The following is a 25602-nucleotide window of genomic DNA, read 5'->3' as shown; positions in this document are numbered from 1 at the left end:
GGTGGATCACCTGAGGTCTGGAGTTTGAGACCAGCCTGACCAATATGGTGAAACCCTGTCTCTTCTAAAAATACAAAAATTAGCCGGGCATGGTGGTGGGCGCCTGTAATCCCAGCTACTCGGGAGGCTGAGACAGGAGAATTGCTTGAACCCGGGAGGCAGAGTTGCAGTTTGCCGAGATCACACCATTGCTTTCCAGCCTGGGCAACAGAACAAGACTCCATCTCAAAAAAAAAGAAAAGAAAAAAGAAGTGAATGTTCTATTTAACCTGATTGTGGCATGTTGTTTACTTTTGTGCGTATTTATGATTGACTCTTAGACTTGGTAGTCTTTGGTGGGTATTATTCTACCTTCCAGAAGAATGTATTGGTATGCCAACTTATTTTTGTAGCTTTATATATCGTAATGTAGAGTCCTGGGTCTGCATATTGTGAACGTACTCTGTATCCAGCTACATAACCAGACCCTTAATATCAAATGTTCTGCCTCATGTTTATTTGGGAATATCCTAACATCTTGGGGTTGTAACTTAGCTAATTTGCTAACATGCGTAAGTTGTGTGCTCTTAGCCTTTTAGTATTGTAGCCCATCAAAAAGTTCTTTTTTTTTTTTGAGACAGAGTTTTGCTCTTGTTGCCCAGGCTGAAGTACAATGGCGTGATCTTGGCTCACTGCAACCTCCGCCTCCCAGGTTCAAACAATTTTCCTGCCTCAGCCTCCCATGTAGCTGGGATTACAGGCTCGCACCACCATGCCTGGTTAATTTAGTATTTTTAGTAGAGACGTGGTTTCAACATGTTGGTCGGGCTAGTCTCGAACTCCCGACCTCAGGTGATCCACCCGCCTCAGCCTTCCAAAGCGTTGGGATTACAGGTATGAGTCACTGCACCTGGCCTCCATCAAAAAGTTCTGACTCTGGTCAGGGAATTAACTTTAACATCTTAACAAAAATGATCTAGAAGCATCAAAGGAGGGAGTTCTTGCCAAGAGTACACAGAGCTGTCCAGAAGGAAAGTTGACATTACTTGATAGTGTGACTTTATAGTAAACATGAAGGAGGAACTGCAGAAATGAAGGACCACAGATGACCTTGGGACAACTGGAGGTTCCTTTCTGCAAGGCCCAATGATGTTGACAATAATGAAACTTGATTTGCATTTGAAAAGATGTTTTTACACTCTTGTCACAAAGTTTTGTTTTGTTTTTTTTTTTTTGAAGTTCCTTTCATTCTTTTGAAGAGTTAATTCCTTACTGTTTTCTACTTTGACACAGAAATCTCCTGCAAAGAAGCTGAGCCATGCAATTAGTAAATCTTTGGGGTGTGTACCCACGAGAGAACCCCCGCATCCTGTTTTTCCTGAGCAACCAGAGAAACCACTTGACCTTGCACATATAGTGTAAGTATACCCCTGGAAGTGCCTGTGGATCACACTGAAATGGGGGCCTTGTGAAATTCCTGTGGATCAAAACCAGACATCACTTAACATGAACATTGAACTTTTCGGGTTTTTACTTTCTTTTGGGGGAACTTAGACGTCAAGCTTTCTTCTCTGTAAATCACCTTAAGTGTCCACGTGGAAACCTAGCTCCTGATTCCTGAAGCCTGAGTAATATGGCAGCCTCCAGAAACATGAGCCCATTGAAGAGTAATTATTGTTCTGGTTTTAGGTGGGTTGCCTTTTGTGGTTTTGGGTTCATTCCTTAAATCAGTGGTAGAGATCTTTTTCTCTACAGCAGTAATGCCCGTAGAGACTTTTAAGTTAATGTAGACAACATGGAAATGAAAATCAACTTAATTTGCTTTTTTTGTATTGAGAGAAAATTAGGAAATATAAGACTATATTCTACAAATAAAACTGGTATTTTGTATATATTTATTTGTATGTATTTAGTTTGAATATTCATGCTAAGTAAAGCAAAGCTAGAGGAGAACAATAAAGTTGAGAAATAGAGAAAGGAAAGTAGGGAGGAAGAGAAACAGTGAAGGATAAGATTCAGCCTGTAAACTACTTTCTTCACTCTGAATTAAATGATGATAATATGCTTCCCTGATGAATAAATTTGATAGGGTTTTGGATCAGGAATCTTTATCAGATGTTTAGAAGTTTTTCTGTTGGAGTGGGCATTCATTTTCTTTCACCTCCCTGATGGAAGGTGTTTGACTAAATGAACTCTAGAGAATCTCAATCTTTTTCCTTTTTTCTTTCAATTATTTAGAAATCTGTTTATATTTATTAAAATAACCCATGCATGTGAATTAAAAATTCAGTCACACAAGAGCTTATAATGAATGCAACATACCCTCCCACACTTCACTGTCCTTTGGGTTTTAAATCTACTAATAGTTATCTCTATATTTCTAAATAATATGTTTGGAGCACTATTTCTTGACTTATCAGTTTTAGACATTGTTATCATTATTATTTTTTGAGACAGGGTCTCGCTTTGTCACCCAGTCTGGAGTGCAGTGGTGTGATCTCAGCTCACTGCAGCCTCCGCCTCCCAGGTTCAAGCAATCCTCCCACTTCAGCCTCACAAGTAGCTGAGACTATAGGTGCAGGCCACCATGCTCAGCTAATTGTTTTTAAATTTTTGGTAGAGATGGTGTTTCGCCATGTTGCCTAGGCTGGTCTTGAACTCTGGGTTCAAGTGATCCACCTGCCTCAGCCTCCCAAAGTGCTGGGATTACAGGCATGAGCCACTGAGCCCAGCCAATTTTAGACATTATTGACTTACTTTTGTGGTATAAGGAATCAGCCTCATTTTTAACTTTACATACCAACCCATCCCTGTTTTTCATAATTATATCACCATTTTTAAGTTGGTTACCTTTTTAATTTTAAATAATATTTTAAAAACACTGTTTCTTATAACTTCTTTTTGACTTCCACTTTGTAAACTGAGAAAATTAGCATCTTCTGTCTACTTTTCCTTTGCCTCCTAACATCTGCCATCTGTGCCCTTATTGTTATGTTGTCAAAGCTGATAATATTTCTGTTCTCTTCGATAACCATAACTAAGTCTTCTGAGGTTGATCAAGGGTTAAATCTAATAAAACCAAATAATGACATTTACAGGTAGTATCCTTCATTACACAGTCACATAGTATGCTGTGATTCTGTGGATCCTTTTGTGCAGTTACTCTGTCTTTGGAGTTCACTGGGCTTTTCTTTCTTACTTACCATCGATTGCTGAAAATCATTCCTATTGAATTTTTAACTGGATTGATTTTCTTGTACAGTTGTTGTTGTTTTTCCTGTAGTTTCTCATTGCTTTCTTCTTGCTGGGGAAAAGGATGTCCTCCACCCCAACATAGTGTTCCATAGCACAGTTTATCTGTTGCCTAAAATCCAATTTTTTTGTTAAATCTGTTAACCTTTTTCCTTTTTGATTCGTGTTTTTCCTTGCCTGTCTCAACATTATAGTAGTTTTCTCCTTACTTTTTTCTTTAGGTTTTAAAGATGGCCTTTTCACATATGTCTTTAATTCATTTGGAATGGATTTTTGTGTGTGATGTGATGTAGAATATCCAGTTCTCTTCCCCAGCCCCTCGCTTTGTGCATTTGAATAATAACTTGTCTCAGGGTCATTCAATAGATAATCCATCATTTCCCCACTGACTACAATGCCACCATTGTAAAAAATGAAGTTTCCAAATATGCACAGGCTGGCTTCTGGGTTCTTTATTCTGCTCCTTTGGTCGAATTGCCTATCCCTATGCCAATATCTCACTGTGTCAATTACCATAAGGGACTAAGTAATCTACTTTTTCTGAGTGTCTTGTCTGTTACTAGCTCTTTGCTCTTTCAAATAAAGTTTAGACTCATCTTACTGAGTTCCTCATAAAATTTTGTTGAGATTTTTGATCAGAGATTCACTGAATCTAAAGATCAAATTGGAGAGAACTGACATCCTTCTGGTTTTAAAGCTTTCATTCCACGAATGTGTCTTTGCATTTATTTAAATATCTTTTTATAGCTTTAAGTAAAGTTTTATCATTGTTCCCCAGAAAAGTCTTTATATATTAGATAAACTCTTATGTCACTTGACATTTGTAATTGCTGTTACAAAAAGTGTCAGTAGTGTCCTTTTTCCTACAGTTATTTAAGATATACTTTACATGTAATAAAACACACCTACTTTAAGTGTACAGTTCGATGTGTTTTGGTAAGCATATGCTGTAATGCAAATGGAATATTTTCTGAATTATATTTCTTAACAGTTTGTTACTAGTGTATGGAAATGCAAATAGTTTTTGTATTTTAGTCCACTATCTAGGCAGTCGTCTTGCTTAAATTGTTTGTTAATTCTGGTACTTTATACTCAGATTCTTTTGAATTTTCTATAAATAATTATATAATCGGCAAATAATGACTGCTTTGTGTCCTCCCTTCCGTACCTTATACTTTTGAAAATTAATCATACTTTTTGCAGGGTGGGCGGGTGTCTTACTATGCTGGCTAGCCCCTCCGGTGCAATGCTCAATAGAAGTGGTTTAAAGGCATTTTTGTGTTATTACTAATCCCACAGAGAATGCTTTCAGCATTCATTTAGTATGTTATTTGATGTAGGTTTTGTATAAACTATTTATCAGGTTTAAGAGGTTCCCTTTTATTTCTAGTTTGCTAGAAATAAAAAATGCTTTCTTTTTGTCATGAATGGATACTGACTTTTATCAAAGACTTTTTCTGTGTTGAGATGATTATATGATTTTCTCTATTGATGATCAAAGACTTTTTCTTTATTCTGTTATCGTAGTGAATTACATTAAGTGTTTTGTAACATCATCTTTACCTTCCCAGAATAAATCTGAGTTGGCCATTGTTTGAATACACTGCTGGATTTTGTTTGCTAGTATTTCGTTTAGATTTTGGCTATATTTTTGAGTGAAACTCTCCTATAACTTCCCTTGATTTGGGGTTATTTTTGTTTTGTTGTTTTTATCACCCAGTGTGCGATTCTTACAAAATGGAGGAGCATTCTCTCTTTTTATATTTTTGGAAGAGCTTGTTCAAGATTGGAGTTATTTTCTTTGTAAATTTTTGATGAAACTCACTAATGGAGCCATCTAAGCCTGAAGATTTCAGTTTTTTTTTATTTTTGTGTTTTTTTTCCCCTAGTAGAAACATTTAAGGCTATAAATTTATCTGAACCCTATCTGGGTATTACCCAGGTTTTACCATATAATATTTTTTGTTGTTTACTTCTAAATATTTCCTAAGTTATTTTAGGATTCTTCTTTGAGAAGTATATACTTTCTTAATTTCCAGACATACAGAGGTTTTCTAGTTGCCTTTTCGTTATTAATTTATAACTTACTTTTAGTCTGGAAAATGGTCTGTATTTTTCAATTTTAAAAAATTGGTTAAGATATTTATTGTCTAGTATATGATCAGGTTTATATTATGTTCCATGTAAGCTTGAAAACAAGGTTTATTCTATGCTTGTTGGATGCAGAGTTATGTAGTGGATGAATATATGTCCATTAGGTCAAGTTTGTTAATTATGTTGCTCAAATCATATATAGCCTTACTTACTCAAAATTATACATACTTCACTAGGACAGTGAAAATTTATTCTTGTATAGTGACTCTATTTGTCCTTAATATTTTATTTGTTTTCAAGTCTATTGGATCTACCAGTAACGTCTTTCAATATCTTTTGCTAGGTTTGTGCTTCGCATAACTTTTTCTAAACTTTTACCTTCAACTTTCCTGTGTGTTTAGGTTTTGACTATGTTTCTTGTAAATTATAAGCTGGATTTTAAAAATCTAACCTGATAACCTGATAGTCTTTTAACTGGCAAGTTTGGTCAATGTTTACCTTGGATTTTTTTTTTTTTTTTTTTTTTTTTTTTTGAGACGGAATTTCGCTCTTGTTGCCTAGGCTGGAGTGCAATGGTGTGATTTCGGCTCACTGCAATCTTCACTTCCCAGGTTCAAGCGATTCTCCTGCCTCAGCCTCCCAAGTAGCTGGGATTACAGACATGTGCCACCACGCTTGGCTAATTTTGTATTTTTAGTAGAGATGGGGTTTCACCATGTTGGTCAGGCTGGTCTTGAACTCCCAACTTCAGGTGATCCACCTGCCTCAGCTTTCTAGAATTACAAGTGTGAGCCACTGTGCCCAGCCTGGATCTTTTTTTAAAAATGAATAAAACATTGTAGATAAAACTGTAGTCTCCTGTGTTCCTCTTCTTCATCTAATCACCTTTTCCTTCTCCCAAAGGGTAGCCACTAACATTTGTTTGGTATTCATGATTTTTTACTTTTTAAAAATACTTTTATTAGATATTTATACATCCATAAAAATCAGATATGTTAAAACTATATATAAATGGTCATGCTTTACATAGCGTTCTGTAAGTTTATTACTTTATTAAGTAATGTTTTTGAAATTTATCCAAAACCTCCAATGGTATTCCACTGAATGACTTTTCCACAAGTAATTCGTTCTTCATTGCTGGACATTATTTCCAGTTTTTCACTACAGCCTACAGTGCTGCTTTGAGCATTCTTGTGTGGAGAAATCCTGTAAGGTAGAAGGCTAACTACGGGTCCTGGGATATGAATATTACACATTCAGGATAGCACGAGTAATAGTATAGTAGCAGGTTAACAACCGAATCTCAGTGGTTCAGCTCATAAATGTTTATTTGTTGCTCACACAGAGTCCGTTGTGGATTGGAATGACGGGAGCAGCTGACCTGGGCAGTGGTTCGATGGTGTAGGCTCCTTTACTCTTCTGGCTCCACCATCTTCACATGAGCCCTCCTTATTGCTGCAGCAGGCAAAGAAGGTGTAGGGACAGCTCAGAGCCATTCTTCTGTGCTTTGCTTCAGAAATGCCTCACAGCCCCACCTAATTTTAAACCTTAATAGCCTTCTGTGTACCTAGGAAGGAGAGGAGAACCAGATACTGGTCAGCTCTAGTAACTTGTTCTACAAGTGTCTTCAACTCTACAAGATACTACCTAGAATTCAGATTTTATAGTTTAACTATTTATTAGTCTGAATTACTCCCAAGCCAAGAATATAGTCAGCAGACCACCCAAAAAAAAAAAAAAAAAAAAAAAAACAAACCAAACTTTGGTAGATTCTCTTTTAGATTCAGATGAGATGTTGAGCAGTTAATTATATTTAGTTTGACTAGATAACTTTTGCTTTTGAGGTTCCTTTCAACTTTGAGTTTCTATGTCTTATAGATTTTTTTTCTGTATTCAGTACGTGTTAATGGTTCCCAAACTTGGCTGATACCAAGATCACTCAGAAAGCCTTAAAAAGTACAGAAGAGCCGGGCGCAGTGGCTCATGCCTGTGATTCCAGCACTTTGGGAGGCTGAGGCAGGCAGATCACCTGAGGTCTGGAACTCGAGACCAGCCTGACCAATATGCAGAAACCCCATCTCTACTAATAATACAAAATTAGCTGGGTGTGGTGATGCATGCCTGTAATCCCAGCTACTCAGGAGGCGGAGACAGGAGAATTGCTTTAACCTGGGAGGCAGAGGTTGCAGTGAGCCAAGATCACGCCATTGTACTCCAGCCTAGGCAACAAGAGCGAAACTCCGTCAAAAAAAAAATAAAATAAAACAGTACAGATGACCAAGTTACTTCCATTCTAGGTCAACTTAATCATAATTCTGGAGGTGGCCTAAGAATCCACCTTTTGAAAAAGTTCCCTGATATATCTGATCAGTTTACAGAACCACTGTATTAGGAGGACATAAAGAGTTTTAGCTATATGAAAGCAAACTAAAAATACAACACCAAGTATTAAGAAATGTGCAGAGTGCAATGCAGAGTACAAATACAAACATATGAGTAGCATTTCTTTTTTTGGAGACAGAGTCTTGCTCTGTTGCCCAGGCTGGAGTGCACTGGTGTGATCTCAGCTCACTGCAACCTCCTCCTCCCAGGCTCATGCAATTCTCATGCCTCAGCCTCCTGAGTAGCTGGGACTACAGGTGCGTGCCACCATGCCTGGCTAACTTTTCATAGTTTTTGTAGAGATGTGGTTTCGCCATGTTGACCAGGCTGGTCTCGAACCCCTGACCTCAAGCAATCCGCCTGCCTTGGCTACCCAAAGTGCTGAGATGACAGGCTTGAGCCACTGTGCCCAGCCATGAATAGCAATTCTTAACGCTTGCTAAGATTCTTAATTATTCATTAATTCAGCAAATACTTATTGAAGATTTTCTACTACTCTGCAAGGTCCTAACAGTGTTCACATAGTACTTTGTGCGTTTGCAAATAGGTTTGAGTGACAGTGAAGAAGCCAGTTTTATGTAGTTGCAGTAGGCTAACCAGAATTTAGTTCATGAGATCCTTTTGATTGAAGGTTAATGCTGTTGATAGACTTTTCTGATAGGCTCACCAATATTTCATTTTGTGTGTAGCGAGCAAAATAATAAATTAATACAAATCAAAGTCTGACTCTTTAGAAAATGTGTGGACTCCAGACCTGGTGCCGTGGCTCACGCCTGTAATCCCAGCACTTTGGGAGGCCAAGTTGGGTGGATCACCTGAGGTCAGGAGTTCAAGACCGACTTGACCAATATGGTGAAACCCTGTCTCTACTAAAAATACAAAAATTAGCTGGGTGTTGTGGTAATCCCAGCTACTTGGGAGGCTGAGGCAGAAGAAATGCTTGAACCTGGGAGGTGGAGGGTGGAGGTTGCAGCGAGCCGAGATTGCACCACTGCACTCCAGCCTGGGTGACAGAGCAAGACTCCGTCTCAAAAAAAACAAAAAAACAAAAAAAAACAAAAACAAAAAACCTCAGTTTGCCTTTCTGTAAAATGGTGATAATAAAACCTGTCTTAATTGTCTCAGGATTTTTTTTTTAAAGGTAATATATGGAAAAGTGCTTTTAAGTGGTTAGAAGGCTATAAACTTTTAAAGTATTTTCCTTCAAATAAAGTTAATCATGTCACAAAAATGTAAACTCCACAAAGGCTGGACTTTATCTTGTTCTCCACCGAATTCCCAGTACCTAAAATACTGCTTGGTGCATGGTAGGCACCTAAAATGTATTGAGCGAATGAATTATACCCAGCACAATTTATATACACAGGCGTCCAACGCCTCCCCGCCATTTATGTTTTCGTGTTCAGTTTTGGTTTTGGTTTTCTTTCAGAAAGTGATACAAGTCATGTACCTACAGTTTCCTAAAGCCGCCACTAGATGTCAGGCATATTTCCTTGTGTTCCTTTCTGGGGGGGTGGTGAGAATATTGAGTGAACAAGGTTTTTCAAATAAATCTCAAGACGTGTATTCAAAACAAAGCCAATTCACGTATCAACACTCTAGCAACTTCTCTTGCTTCCAAGTCTCTGAGAGAAATGAGTTGCTCCTTTTGGCAAAAACACATTTACACCACGTCTAGCTCTGGATGCCTCTAACAGGCTTCCTGTGATCCGAATTCAAGCAATTTGCTCTTGCTAATTTTCTTAACCACAGAGTTCTTAAGCCTAATCTCTTTAATTAGTGGTTAGTCACCATTGCATTTCGGTTTGTGTAGATTTCTGAGGGGAAGCAAAACTTACATGTGTTGGCTTAGTATATCTATTCCCTTGAATTCCAGTGAGAAAGAGCCCAGCGTCTTCCACGGCACACACCTGGGATTCATCTTAACAGGGGTGGGCAAACTATAGCCTGCAGGCTAAGGCCAGCCTGCCCCTCGTTTTTATGTGCTCCATGATCTAACAAGACTTATATTTTTAAATGTTTGAAGAGAAATAAAATATTTTATAAAGTGAAACTTACATGAAAATAATGTCAGTGTCCATAAGTAAAGTTTTATTGGGACCGACCTCAGTAGCTCACCCAGCACTTTGGGAGGCCAAGATGAGTGGATCACTTGAGATCAGGAGTTTCAAGACCACCATGGCCAACATAGTGAAACCCGGTCTCTACTAAAAAATAGAAAAATTAGGCGGGTACAGTTGCATGCGCCTATAATCCCAGCTACTCAGAAGGCTGAGGCACGAGGATTGCTTGAGCCTGGGAGGTGGAGGTTGCAGTGAGCCGAGATTGTGCCATTCCAGCCTGCGTGACAGAGCAAGACTCTGTCTTAAAAAATAAATAAATAAAAAATTACTGGGACACAGCCATACTCACTCATTTTTATGTTGTTTATGGGTGCTTTTGAGCTACAGTGGCAGAATTGAGTCATTAATGACTGAGACCAAATGGCCCTTAGAGTCTAAATTATTTACTATCTGGCCCTGAAAAAGTTTGCCAACCCCTGCTGTCAAAGAAGGGTGTCTAAAAACTTCAAATTTAGGGCACTTTGTGCTTCTTTAGACTCTTTTTTCTGAATGATCATCATCTTTGGTTTGATAGCCCAAGTTGTTTTTTCACCCAGCGGTGAAGATAACATCTTTTGCTGAAGGACTCAGATAAAATTTGTTACCTAGAAACCAGACTGCCTCTTACTGACAGAAGTCTTTTATTTGTTTCTTGCATCCTTTGCATACATAAATATATAGCATGTTTGAACAGCTAAGCCAACCAATTTTCTCCATACATTGCATCAAAACAGAATTAACCTAGATAATTAAAAAATACTGTTATACTGTTAAATTATACTGTAATTATAAAACTGTAATTACAGTAATACTTTAATGTGGCTCTAATTGTTCTATTTTAACTGCTCTTCTGTTTAATACTGACTTAGACTCTGCATATACATTACTTTGATTTGAACTTAAAAAAATCTGTTCTCTGTTGTTTTTTTCCTATACCTCATAGATCTAATTTTTGAACTTCGGACAACTGTGCTTTAAGCATCGATGCTATCAGTGCTTATGAACTTTTTGGTAAAACACAAATATGCTTGTTTTCTACTTATTCATAACAACTTTAAATATATCAGCAGAATTCACCAGACCAGGAGTAATATAAGACCATTTGTTAACCCTATGAAAGAACAAGTCTAACTTCTTGTTTATGTTGTTTAATTATTAAAGCATATTTTTGTGACACGTCTTTTAAAATGATGGATGAGTCTGGAGTTAAAAATGGCTTTTGTGACAAGGGCACTTATGGTGAATTGCCTTGCTGTTTACAGCTGTTTTTAATTGTTTTGTTTGTTTGTTTGAGACAGAGTCTCAGAGTCTCGCTCTGTCGCCCAGGCTGGAGTACAGTGGCTCAATCTCGGCTCACTGCAGCTTCCACCTCCCGGATTCAAGCAGTTCTCCTGCCTCAGCCACCTGAGTAGCTGGGTCACACACCACACCTGGCTAATTTTTGTATTTTTAGTAGAGACGAGGTTTCACCATGTTGGCCAGGCTGATCTGAAACTCCTGACCCCGTGATCCACCCGCCTCGGCCTCCCAAAGTGCTGGGATTACAGGCGAGAGCCACTGCACCCAGCCTACAGCTTTGATAAGCCAATTTTTTTTTTTTCTGAAGAGAGTTATTAATTGGTTTTATTGTATTCTCAAATTATCGGATGTTATAGAATTCATAATATTGATAAGTTAGTCTAGGTTGAAACACTGTCTTCCACAGTGTTTATTGAATGTGTATTGTGAGTTGGGCTCTCTTCTTTTGATGGGAGACGAGAGTCATTTGAGGAAACTGACAAGATGATACTTTTTTCTTAGACCTCTAGGTGAATCTGATGTTCCAATTGCTTGAAAGGAGTATCAGATTCATTGTAAGTATCTTGATCTCCTGAGGCTGAACCTGTTTGGAAGATTGTAATCTTGAAGCATTTCTGACAGGTAAATATGTCAGAAGCATCTCAAATGCTTCTCAGGTTGATGCAAATGATGCTCAGGTTGAGCATCTCAAATCTGAAAATTCAAAATCTGAAATGCTCCAAAATCCGAACTTTTTGAATGCTGACAGGAAAAGCTCATTGGTGCATCTCACATTGTGGATTTTTGGAATTCACATGGTCAACCAGGGTAAATAGAATGCAAATATTCCAAAATCTAAAATATGAAACATTCTGATCCCAAGCATTTTGGATAAGGGATTCTCAACTTGTACTTTGATTCCTAGATCATAGCTCATCTGATACTGTCTTGGCATTTTGCTGTAATGATTTTTTGGGTTGTTTGTTTTTTAGAGACAGGGTCAGCACCATAAGACAGGGTGAGAAAACAAAAGTAAAAAAAAAAAGATAGAAATAGGGTCTTGATATGTCATTGAGGCTAAAGTGCAGTGATGTGATCATAGCTCATTGTAACCTCAAAACTCCTGGGCTCAAGAGATCCTCCTGTCTCAGCCTCCCAAGTAGCTAGGGCTGTAGGCACATGTCACCATGCCTGGCTGATTTTTATATTTTTTCGAAGTGATGGGGTCTTGCTATGTTGCCCACTCTAGTGTTGAGTTCCTGGCCTCAAGAAGTCCTCCTACCTCAGCCTCCCATAGATTATAGACGTGAGCCACTGTGCCTGGCCTGCTGTAATGATTTTGAAAAAATTACCCTTGGTGACATAATTTGCTTACCAATGGGCCATTAGGCACCTAAAACTTGGGGTCTATTCAGTTTGTCTTTTTGGGAAAATAAGAGTTGCTTTTTATTCTCCTGTATATATAGCCTAGCATGTGAAAGCCGCCAGGTCACAGCTCATCTGATACTCGTTCTGTCTTGCATTTTGCTGGGATGTATTTGAAAACCTTGAGGCTGAGGAATACAGGGTTTTCTTAGAGCCTTGAGCTTCACTGTGTCCTGGTATGAATGTTATCTGTTTTGCTTCCTCTCAGGATGAAAGTCTCAGAATCATTCCTCTGAGCTTAAGGTAGCTTGCTTGCCCTGGACGCATACCTCTCCAAAAAGGAAAGGAAGAGCAAAGAGGGCCATGCGTCATCTAAGACAGTCCTAGAAATAGAATAACGTTTTTGCCTGAACCTCAGTATGTGTGTGTGTGTGCATGTGTGTGTGTGTACGTGAATGTGAGTGTGTGTGTGTTGGGGTGGGGGAGAGAGGAACTTGCACTCACAAACTCACACATGTGCATGTATATGTGTGATACCTGTGTGTGTGTGAGAGAGAGGGGGCTGCTCATTTGAACGGTAAATGCAATGAGTATGGTGCAGTGAGGAGACACAGCATTATGTAATACAACAAAACTCAGAACTGTCAAGCTTTAGTCCAAGCAGGATGATTATTTACAAGTGGCTGTGACTTTGTTCTGCTGAGTTTCACTCTGCTCTTGAGATTTTCTCACCCTGTTTGCCATTCTCCTACCATAAAGCTCTCTGCTTTTAAACTCAGAATCTCACGAAACCTCACAAATCATCATCCCTTGGTATTCTCTTTTTTTTTTTAATTGCGGTAAAAAAAACCCCATAGTATAAAATTAACTATCTTAATTTTTTTAAGTGTATGGTTTTTAAGTGTACAGTTCAGTAATGGCAAGTATAATCGTATTGTTGTTAAACAGATCTTCAGAACTTTTTCTATACCCATTAAATAGCAATGCCCTTTCCCCTCCACCCCCTGTAACCACCATTCTACTTTATGTTTCTACTAATCTGACTGCTTTACCTACCTCATGTAAGTGGAATCATACAGTATTTGTCTTTTTGTGACTGGCTTGTTTCACTTAGTATAATGCCCTCAAGGTTCTATGTTGAGGTATCTATGTTGCAACGTGTGATAGGATTTCCTTCCTTTCTAAGGCTGAATAATATTCCATTGTATGTAGATATCATATTTTGCTCATCCATTCATCCACCACTGGTAAGATGTGGTACCTACATACAGTGGAATATTACTGGGCTGCTTTCACCTCTGGGCAATTATGAATAGTGCTGTTACGAACATAGATCTCTTGGAGACCCTGCTTTCAGTTCTTTTGTATGTCTTCCTGGTAGTGGGATTGCTGGATCATATGTTCTATTTTTAATTGTTTGAGAATTTGAGGAACCCTCGTACTGTTTTTTATAGAGCTTGCATTATTTTATAATCTCACTAGTAGTGCAACAGAGTTCTGACTTTGCACATCCTTGCTGACACTTGTTATTTTATATTGATTGGTTTTTATAGCAGTATTCATAATGGGTATGAAGTAATATCTCATTGTGATTTTGATTTGTCTTTTTTTTTTTTTGAGGTCTAATTTATGTTCTGTAAAATTCACCCATTGTGACAGTTAAATTATTTTCAGTTAATTTATATAATTTTGCAACCATTGCCACCATCCAGTTTAAGAATATTTCCATCATCCAAAAAATTCCCTCCTATCCATTTGTAGTCAATCCCAGCTCCCACTTCTAGCCCTAAGGCAATCACCAAACTACTTCCTGCTTTTTCTAGAAATTACATATAAACAGAATCGTACAATATGTAGTCTTTTGTTTCTGACTTCTTTCATTTAGCATAATATTTTTGGGGTTTATCCATTTGTTTCAAGAATAAATAGGTCATTCCTTTTAATGTTGAAAACGCCCTTTGTATGAATAGATAACATTTTGTTATCCATTCACCAGTTAATGGACATTTGGTTCATTTTTAGTTTTTGACTCTTACGAATAACGCTGCTATGAACATTCATGTCTTTCAGTAGACATATGTTTTCATTTGCCTTTAGTACATATCTAGGAGTAGAACTGCTGAGTCATGCAGTGTAAGCATATGTTTAACTTTTTTTTTTTTTGATACAGAGTTTCGCTGATGTTGCCCAGGCTGGAGTGCAATGGCACGGTCTTTGGCTCATTGCAACTTCTGTCTCCTGAGTTCAAGTGATTCTCCTTCCTTAGCCTCCCCAGTAGCTGGGATTACAGGCGCCCACCACCACACCCAGCTAATTTTTGTATTTTTAGTAGAGACGGGTTTCACCATGTTGGCCAGGCTGGTCTCGATCTCCTAACCTTGTGATCCGTCTGCCTTGGCCTCCCAAAGTGCTGGGATTACAGGCATGAGTCACCGTGCCCCGCCAAGGGTAGGCTGAATATTTTAAGAAACCGCCGGCCGGGCGCGGTGGCTCACACCTGTAATCCCAGCACTTTGGGAGTCTGGGGTGGGAGAATTGCTTGAGGCCAGGAGTTCGAGACCAGCATGGGCAACATGGCAAAACCCCGCATCTACGTAAAAAAGACAAAAAAATTAGCTGGGTGGGGTGATGTGTGCCTGTGGTCCCAGCTGCTCGGGTGGCTGAGGTAAGAGGATCACTTGAGCCTGGGAGGTTGAGGCTGCAGTGAGCCAGGATTATACCACTGCACTCCAGCCTGGATGACAGAGTGAAACCCTGTCTCAAAAACGAAAGAAAGAAAGTGACAGGACTCGCGGTGGCTCAAGCCTGTAATCCCAGCACTTTGGGAGGCCGAGACGGGCGGATCACGAGGTCAGGAGATCGAGACCATCCTGGCTAGCACGGTGAAACCCCGTCTCTACTAAAAAATACAAAAAACTAGCCGGGCGAGGTGGCGGGCGCCTGTAGTCCCAGCTACTCGGGAGGCTGAGGCAGGAGAATGGCATGAACCCGGGAGGCGGAGCTTGCAGTGAGCTGAGATCCGGCCACTGCACTCCAGCCTGGGCGACAGAGCGAGACTCCGTCTCAGAAAAAAAAAAAAAAAAAAAAGAAAAAAAAAAAAGAAAGTGACAGGACTATGTTACAGTCCCATCAGCAATACTTAAGAGTTCCAGTCTTTCCACATTCTCATCAGCACTTTGGTATATTGTCATTCTTTGGACTATAGCCATCCCAGTTAGTGAGTGGTAGGATCTTATTGTAGTTTTAATTCGTATTTCCCTAATGACTAATGATATTGAGTACCTTTTCATGTACACGTGAACCATCCACCTATCTTCTTTGGTACAATTGTCTATTTAGATATTTTGCCCACTTAAAAATATTTACATAAACTTTTTATTTTAGAATAGTTTTAGATGTACAGAAAAGTTTCATAAATAGGGCAGAGTTTCTGTACACGCTGCACTCAGTTTCCCCTGTTGTTAACATCTTAGAAATGAAACAGCCGGGCGCGGTGGCTCACGCCTGTAATCCCAGCACTTTGGGAGGCCGAGGCAGGTGGATCAGCTGAGGTCAGGAGTTCGAGACCAGCCTGGCCAACATAGTGAAACCCCATCTCTACTAAAAATACAAAAAATTAGCTGGGTGTGGTGGTGGGCACCTGTAATCCCAGCTATTCAGGAGGCTGAGGCAAGAGAATCGCTTGAACCTGGGAGGTCGAGGTTGCAGTGATCCAAGATCGCACCATTGCACTCCAGTCTGGGCAACAAGAGTGAAACTCTGTCTCAAAAAAAAAAAAAGAAAGAAAGAAATGAAACAGTCTTGATTTTATTATTTACTAAACTCCATACTTTATTAGAATTTCACTAGTTTTTTCCCTAACGTTCTTTTTCTGTTCCAGGGTCCTATCCAGAATATCAGATTACATTTATTCATGATGTCTCCTTGGGCACCTCTGGGCTGTGACAGTTTCTTTTGCCCATTTTATAATTGGGTTGTCTTCTTCATATTGAGTTTTAAGAGTTCTTTATATATTCTGGACACAATTCTATATCAGACATGTGACTTGCAAATAATTTGTCTCAGTGTATGTCTGTCTTTTCATTTTCCCAATGATCTTTTAAGGAGCAGAGGCTTTTAATTTTTAGGAAATCCAGTTTATAAGTTTTTTCTTTTATGGATTGTGTTTTCAGTGTCATATCTAAGAAATCTTTGCCCAGTTGAAGGTCACAAAGGTTTTTCTCCTAAAAGTTTTATAATTTTAACCCTACATTCATGTGAATTTTGAGTGAATGTTTATGTCTGGTTTGAGATAAGGGTCTAAGTTCCTTTTTAAATATGTGCAGACGGGCACGGTGGCTCATGCCTGTAATCCCAACACTTTGGGAGACCGAGGTGGGCGGATCACTTGAGGTTGGGAGTTCGAGACCAGCCTGGCCAACATGGTGAAACCCTGTGTCTACTAAAAATACAAAAACTAGCCGGGCATGGTTGATCCACCTGCCTCGGCCTCCCAAAGTGCTGGGATTACAGCTGGGTACTTGTAATCCCGCTACTCCGGAGGCTTAGGCAGGAGAATGGCTTGGGAGGTTGCAGTGAGCCAAGATCGCACCACTGCACTCCAGCCTGGGCAAGAAGAGCAAGACTCAGTCTTAAATAAATAAATGCGTAGATATCCACTTGTCCAAGCACCAGTTGTTGAAAAGACCATTCCTTGCGCCATTGAATTGTCTTGCCATCTTTGTCAAAATCAACCGACTGTACATATGAATTTATTTCTCAATTCTGTCCCATTGACCTATGTGTATATCTGTCCTTATAGCTATACCGTATGATCTTGGTTACTATAACTTTAATAGTAAGTTTTGAAATTGAGTAGTGTAAGTTCTCTTCTTTTTTCAGAATTGTTTTGGGTATTTTAATCTTTCGCATTTCCACACACATTTTAGTCTATACCTGTCAATTTTAACAAAAGATTTTGACAAGGATTCTATTAAATCTATTGATCACTTCTCCTCTTCTTCCTTCTCACACTCTACCCTTCTTCTCCCTTGTTTTTTGTCAGCGTATTTGTTCTGCTTTTTTTTTTCTTGCCTTCTGTGTTTGCACTGAGTCCTGTATAGGGCACAGTCATCTTCTATGTGTAACAAATCCTTAGCAAGAGCCACAACTGTGGATATACTCCCTTTGATTCAACTCACTTTTATATCCTGCTTAATGATAATGTCAATGAAAAATCCTTTTAAGATTTTTCAGCCAGGTGCGGTGACTCACGCCTGTAATCCCAGCACTTTGAGAGGCCAAGGTGGGTGGATCAATTGAGGTCAGGAGTTGGAGAACAGCCTGGCCAACACGGTGAAACCTCATCTCTACTAAAAATACAAAAATTAGCCAGGTGTGGAGGTTGGGCCTGTAATCCCAGCTACTCAGGAGGCTGAGGCACAAGAATCGCTTGAATTCGGGAGGTGGAGGTTTCAGTGAGCTGAGAGCCACTGCACCCCAGCATGGGTGACAGAGCAAGACTGTCCCCACCAAAAAAAAAAAAAAAAGATTTTTTCAAATATGTTTCTTTTTATGTGAACTTTAATACAAATAATTTGTTTCTAAAAGGGTGTTAGATGTATGCAAAGAAAATTCAGCGATGAAAATTCAGATCTAGTAAATTCGTTTAGCACTACAATATATTTGTCCTATGACATATATAGGACATGTCTTTTTTTTTTTTTTTTTTGCCTCTTATCCCTTCAGTGACTAGACTTTGCCAAAGTCTATACAGTGGTCTACAAAGCCCCATAAAATCTGGTTCCCGGCAACCTCTCTAATTTTATTTCCTGCCACTTTCCCATTGCCCTATCCTCCTTTGTTATTCTGGTTTTGTTCCTTGTGAATACCAAGAATACCAAGTATGCATCCACCTCAGGGCCTTTGCAACTACTGGTTCATTTGCCTGATATGCCCCTTATCCTCATATTCACATGGCTTATTTGTTTACATTATTCAGATCTCTCCTTAAATGTTAGCTTCTCAGATAATCTTTCTGTAACTCTTTTATCTAAAATAGCACCATCAGTCACTGTTTCTTCTTGCTTCAGTTTCTTCATGACACTTGCCATTATATGACGTTTAAAAATTCATTTTCGTATTTGTTTATAATCTCTACCCTACTAGACTGTAAGTTCTTTGAAAACAAGAACTTTTTTTTTCCCACCAAACTCATTTTACTGCCAGAGACAAGGACTTTATTTTGCTTCCTGCTGTATCTCCACATCGGGCGTGGGTCTGGCAAATAGTAGATCTTAAATAAATACTTACAGAATACGTAAATGGATGTGTATCTATATGTGTTCATGACTTACTAATAGTAGTGATATTCATGAGGCATTCAGGTTATTAAATGATATCAGTGTGTCATAATGAGGCAGGCATTATTTCATGTGGGGTTCTGTTTTGTTTTTTCTTTGAGACGTGTCTCGCTGTGTCACCCAGGCTGGATGAAGTGCAGTGGTGTGATCTTGGGTTACTGCAACCTCCACTTCCTGGGTTCAAGCAATTCTCCTGCCTCAGCCTTCCAAGTAACTGGGACTACAGACACCCACTGCCACGCCCAGCTAATATTTTTGTATTTTTAGTAGAGACGGGATTTCACCATGTTGGCCAGCTAGTTTCTAACTGCTGACTTCAAGTGATCCGCCTGCCTCGGCCTCCCAAAGTGCTAGGATTACAGGTGTGAGCCACCACGCCCGACCTATTTCCTGTGTTTTTACAGTGCTAGAGCAATAATTCAAAAATTGAAGTTGAAAGCAGTGGTTCTCCAGTTCATTATGATTGTTTTAAAAATCCTTAAAAAGTAATCATTCATAGTATATGAGAAATTTGCTTTCCTTTGACATTTATTTCTTCTCTATCTAAACCTAAGTTATACCTGTAATATAATTTCATGCAGACATTGAGCCTCAGGATTATATTTCATTTGAATGGAATTTCTTAATAGGATTTGTATACTGACTGCAATTTAGAATAATTTGAATATTTCTTGGCACCTTTGCAAGTCTTCATATTGCCCGCTTTTGACTGTTGCCTGAGTTTAGAACCTGCTGTGTTAGCCCTCGTTCATTCTTCTCAAAACTCTAATCTGTCTACTTATTTCTAACAAATTAATCTTCTTGAGTCACTGCCTTTGTCATATTACTTCCCTATTTAAAAATCTACAAAACCTCACTGCCTATAGAATCAAGGAGGCACTCCTCGTGCTGGAATTCAAGGCCTGTGTAATCGGGACCCACCTTACTTTTGGAATCTTATCTTCTACTACTAATTTATGGAGGACAAAGCCTCTGCTTTGCCAGACCTGCCGCATTCCTACCCTTTAAAACTTTATAGCCCTTTCCACTGAGCTAGCTCATGATGTCCCAGCCCGGCTACCTGCTTTCCTGAATGTCCTGCTTGTCTCTTTCAGACTTACAGGTTTTCTATATCCTTGAGTCCAGTTTAAATCCTACTATGTCCATGCAACCTTCCTTAAACCCTCCAAGTAGCTAACTCATATGGATCTCTTCTTTCCATTCCTAAATTCCTTGAGCTCTTGTTGTTTTATCAGTCATTTGGGCACCCAATAAAATGCTGTCTCGTTTTTTAAGGGTTTCTTGCGTATGTATTAAACCTGGACTTCTTGAAGGCTGTAAGCACTTTCTTTGCACCATCAACTTCTTAAGAGCTGGGATTGTACATCTTTAGTGCCTGGCAGATTCCATGTGTTTGCGGGACTGAACTTTATACTGGTTTGTGTTCCTAGAGGATGCAGCACAATTGTAAATTCTAGTTGAATTAGGTTACATTCAGCAACTTTCTTGTAGTCTCTCTGTTCAGGGTCACATTATAGGACCTTGCTTGTTGATTTGGTATGCTTTTGCTGGTCCTACTGATGCTTTGGAAGGCAACCAAAGATAAGTTACTCATACTGTAAAAATCTGTATTTTTTTATGAGCTTTTGGAGAGAAGTTTGTCTTTGACCTTCCTGGAGGTCAAGATAAGGTTGGAATAAGGCATCTCCTTTGGTGTAAAGTGGCCCTTTTCTTTTGTCTCACGTTTCCCCCTTTGGATTGTGTTAATGGAATAATCCTAAGGGTAAAACTGGATACATTGGCTCCGAGCATGAATTTAAAGAAATGTTCAGTTAAATTGTATTGAATAATCTACATCCTTGGTTTTTCACTTTTTTAAATAAAATTGTTTTGGGATTTAAGGGACTTCTTTTTTCCCTTTAGTTAGTTATTCTAAGCTGTGACCACCTCATGTTTAATTCTATATAAATCCAGCTGTTATTTTTCACTCATTGCCTGTGTCCAATTTATCACAAGGAAAACATTCTTGTGAGTAGCTTCTCCATAGAGTTTTTTTAGATGAATTTTTAATATCTTCATTTTGAGAAATTGATTAAACTGCTATGTTTATCTGGGTGAGCTGAGCCCTTTTGAAAGCTTGAAAATCTAAAACTGATACTGTATGGAAGTATCAGTTCCATATGGAAGCATTAAAAAAGTAATCTGACTGGGCGCAGTAGCTCATGCCTCTAATCCCAGCACTTTGGGAGGCTGAGGCAGGTGGATCACCTGAGGTCAGGAGTTCAAGACCAACCTGACCAATATGATGAAACGCCATCTCTACTAAAAATAGAAAAATTAGCCGGGCATGGTGGCATGTGCCCATAATCCAGCTACTTGGGAGGCTGAGACAGGAGAATCGTTTTAACCCGGGAGGTGGAGGTTGCAGTGAGTCAAGATCATGCCATTACACTCCAGCCTGGCCAACAAGAGTGAAACTCCATCTCAAAAAAAAAAAACAAAACAAAAGGTAACCTTAAATTTGAACCAACATAAACTTAGGGTATGATACTGATTTATATTGACATAATCTATGCATTTCTCACATAAATGAAGTGAATAAATACAAATAAGTGGTATGATGCTGTACAAAAGAATACCTTTTAAGAAAATCATTCATGTTTCCATTTAGATTTAGGACATTAATATGTGTTGTTCATCTGGTTGTGCGGGCACTCTAATTTATAAGCTGATCATCTCACATTCCCGCTCACATTTACCAAGCTGTCAGGTAGGAAACATAAACATTTATTCCTGACCCTTTGAGAAAATCAGCAGTTGGAGCATGCTATAATTTATAATTACAAAGAACAAAGGCCTAAAAGAGAAATTCCTAACCACAGGCCCACTTTCACATGGGTTTGAAACCAGAATTTATACCATATTTTTAGCCTCCAAATCCCAACTCAGAAATTTAATTAAATTTAAAGCTTCTCTTTTTGGGTGGTGCTCCCAGAAACCTGTCAGAAGCTAGCATAAATCCTCTTTGTAGAAAGGCGCTTAAGCTGGGATCACGTCTGTCATCCCAGCACTTTGGGTGGCCGAGGTGGGCGGATCACTTGAGGTCAGGAGTTCGAGATCAGCCTGGCCAACATGGTGAAACCCTGTCTTTACTAAAAATACAAAAATTAGCCGGGTGTGGTGGCGGACGCCTGTAATCCCAGCTACTTGGGAGGCTGAGGCAGAAGAGTCACTTGAATCTGGGAGGCGGAGGTTGCAGTGAGCCAAGATCACACCACTGTACTCCATCCTGAGCGACAGAGCGAGACTCCATCTCAAAAAAAAAAAAAAGGAAGAAAGGCACTTGAAAACCTTAGCCTTGAGTAATCCCCACAGACAAGTTCCAAGGAACTTGAACTCACATAAGAAAAAAATAAGCTGGCGTGAGTAAGAATTAATAGGAACAATACATTAAAGTCCTACAAAGAGTGTGAATTATCACATACAGAATATAATATAAAAAAGCAGGAGTATGTTAAGGGTATAAAGTATGAAGAAACGAAAGAATATAAAAATTACCAGAAAATCTGAAAAGGAATCAAATAAAACTTCTAGGAATTTAAAAAAAAATTAGAAACCTCAGTAGGATAAGGTAAATATCAGATTAGATTTACAGATTATAAATCTTAAGATAATTGGAATTCCAGAAGGACAAAATAAAAAAAATTCGAGGTGATGCCAAAAGATAATGAATGGAAATTGTCCCAAGTTTATAGCAGTGGTCAACAAATCTTAATTAAGAACCTAGGTCGGGCACGGTGCCTCACGCCTGTAATCCCAGCACTTTGGGAGGTCAGGGTGGGCAGATCACTTGAGGTCAGGCATTTGAGACCAGCCTGGCCAACATGGTGAAACCCCATGTCTGCTAAAATACAAAAATTAGCCGGGCGTGGTGATGCGCGCCTGTAGTCCCCAGCTACTCGGGAGACTGAGGCACGTAAATCACTTGAACCCAAGAGATGGAGGTTGCATTGAGCCGAGATCGTGCCACTTTACTCCAGCCTAGGCGACAGAGCAACACTCTGTCTCAAAAAAAAAAAGAAAAGAAAATTCACACCCACACACATCACAGTGAAGCAGGAGGACCCAGAGACAAAGAAAAGATGTTAAAAACAAATACAAGATTATTGTAAAGAATTGACAGTTTTACAGAGAGTTGACTTCTGAAGAGCAACATTAGAAACCAGAGGACAGTGGAATATGATCTTCAAAGAACTGAGAGGAAAATAATTATAATCCTAAAATTGTATATCCAGTGAGAAAATACCCGTCAAGAAAGGCGAAGACAAAACATTTGTAGATGAATAAAAATGGAGAGCTTACGACTAAAGGAACCTCGCTAAAGGAATTTATAAAGGGTATGTTTCAAAGAGAAGGAAAATGATCTTGGGCATTTGACAAAATTCAACCCTCAATTCACATTTTTAAAAACTCTCAAAGTTAGGAATAGAGGGTACCTTCTCAATCTGAAAAGGCACGTCTATGAAAAACCTGCCTAGCTACCATCATACGTAATGTTAAAAGACTGAACATTTTACGTTAATATTGGGAACAAGGCAAGAATGTCACTCTTAGTGCATCTATTCAGCATTTTACTAGTGATCCTAGCTAGTGCATTAAGACAAGAAAAAGAAATTAAAGGCATTCAGATTGAAAAGGAAATATTAAAATTTTCTTTATTCATAGATGACATGATTGTGTACATAGAAAATGCTAAGGAAGCTACAAAACAAAATACTGGAATTAACAAATGAAGTTAGTAGTATTGCAGGACATAGGTCACTTTAAAAAAATCAGTGGCATTTCTATATATTAGCAGCAATTAGAAAACAAACTTTCAAAAAGCAATACCATTTATAATAGCATTAAGAAACATAACATAGGAATAAATATATTGAAATATGTACAAGATATGTAAACTAAATACTACAAAGCATTGCTGAAAGAAATTTTAGGGCCGGGCACGGTGGCTCACGCCTGTAATCCCAGCACTTTGGGAGGCCGAGACGAGTGGATCACCTGAGGTTGGGAGTTTGAGACCAGCCTGACCAACATGGAGAAACCCCATCTCTACTAAAAATGCAAAATTAGCCCGGCGTGGTGATGCACGCCTGTAATCCCAGTTACTCGAGAGGCTGAGGCAGGAGAATCGCTTGAACCCAGGAGGCAGAGGTTGTGGTGAGCCGAGATCACGCCATTGCACTCCAGTGCGGGCAACAAGAGCGAAACTCCATCTCAAAAAAAAAAAAAGAAATTTTAAAAGCCCTAAATAAATGAAGAGATATACTGTATTTATAAATAGGAAGGCCAGTGGTATTTCTAGCATATTTGACATTCAGAATGGATCATATTTAACAGCCCTTTCCTCTATATGTCAAAATTATTGTTAGTAATTATCGTGAAATGAAATAAATAATTACTGATTGCTGCTTTTGTCTTTATTATTTCCTTTATTATCTTCAGATTTTCTCTGTTTATCATTCAGTTATTCAGCAAATATTTATTGGGCGCTTAATATGTTCCAGGCCTCACTTAAATAAAAACAGACAAAACAATCTTTGCACTCATGGAGCTTGTTTTTTAGTGGTGGGAAACAGGCAAAAATCATAATAAATAAATAAATTATATATTAGAAGGTAACAAGTGCTATATAGAACAGCAAAACAGGGAAAGAGGGATGGGCAGTATTGGAGGTCTAGTGGGTTGCCATTTTTAATAATTGCTTTAGGCCTTAATGAAAAGTGACATTTGAACATCTGCTTGAAGGAGATGATGGAGTTACCCTTTTGGGTATCTGGAGGAAGAGCATTCCTTGCCAAAGGAACAGGCTGGGCAGAAGCCCTGTAGCCAAAGCATACCTGGCATGTTTAAGGAACATAAAAAAGATGGTAGAGGGGGAGTTAAATTAGCAAGAGGGAGATGAAATCAAAGATACTATGAGGGCTAGATGGTAGAGGGTCTTATATGCTATTGTAAGAACTAAGTGACATGAGGATGTGTTTGGATTGCTTTGACTGATCTGACTTCCATTTTAAAAGGATGTTCCTTCTGGCCGCTGTAGAGAATAGACTAAAGGAGAGTCAGGATGAAAGGAAGGAGTCAGCTTTTGAAAAAGGTGAGAGGAGGACTTGAGTGGACAAGGTAGATAACAGTAGAGGTAATGAGAGGTGATCAGATACACGAATATTGAATGTACTTAGGGCAACAGTATTTGCCGACTTAAAAGTGGAGAATAAGAAGGAGAGGTCAGTTTGGCCTGCACAGCTGGAAGGATGGCGATGAGGATTACTATAGGTAGAACAAGCTTGGGTAGGGTGAGAGCTCCATTTTGGACGTGTTGAGTCCTTTTTGACACCCAAGTGGAGGTGTCAGATAGCAAGTTTGTATGTCTGGGGTGGGGGTATGTAACTTGACCATGTAAACCTTTAGGATTCTGAATACATCAATCCACATGTCTTATTGATGTGGGTACATTAGAGTAAGTTACAAATGAAAAAGTACTAAAGTACTGCTGGATCCAAAAGTTTACCATCTTCAAAATGAAAAACATCATAGACCCCTTCTAACACATCAAATGTACTTTCAGGGGTATGTGTGGTTTGGAAATACAAATTTGGGAATTGTCAACTTACAGATAATATTTCGACAAGAGAAAACATATAAGGATCAAACCATGTTACTAATTTCTTATTTCTTAAGATGGTTATTCAGTTAATTCATTATTTAAAATTCTTTTTTTCTAATATGCATGGATCCAATTGTAGAGTTAAGGCAATTTTTAAAATTTCCAA

At 38.8% G+C, this 25602-nt stretch overlaps 1 protein-coding gene across 24 annotated transcripts in view; it reads left to right on the top strand.

The window, feature by feature from the left end:
- Positions 1-25602, top strand: part of DTNB (dystrobrevin beta) — a 300791-nt gene that overhangs the window by 146096 nt on the left and 129093 nt on the right. For all 24 annotated transcript variants that reach the window (XR_003115265.1, XM_025353993.1, XM_025354010.1 and 21 more), the window contains one exon: positions 1273-1397. Coding sequence is in view for 23 of the 24 variants with exons in the window: in XM_025353993.1 (XP_025209778.1) it covers positions 1273-1397 (125 nt within the window). In the remaining variant the exon portion in view is untranslated. The remainder of the gene's footprint in view (positions 1-1272; positions 1398-25602) is intronic.

The sequence above is a fragment of the Theropithecus gelada genome, chromosome 13, assembly GCF_003255815.1.
Source record: "Theropithecus gelada isolate Dixy chromosome 13, Tgel_1.0, whole genome shotgun sequence".
In the NCBI taxonomy this organism is placed as follows: Eukaryota; Metazoa; Chordata; class Mammalia; order Primates; family Cercopithecidae; genus Theropithecus; species Theropithecus gelada.
The sequence above is the reverse complement of the archived record's forward strand: the minus strand, read 5'-3'. Positions and strand labels throughout refer to the sequence as shown.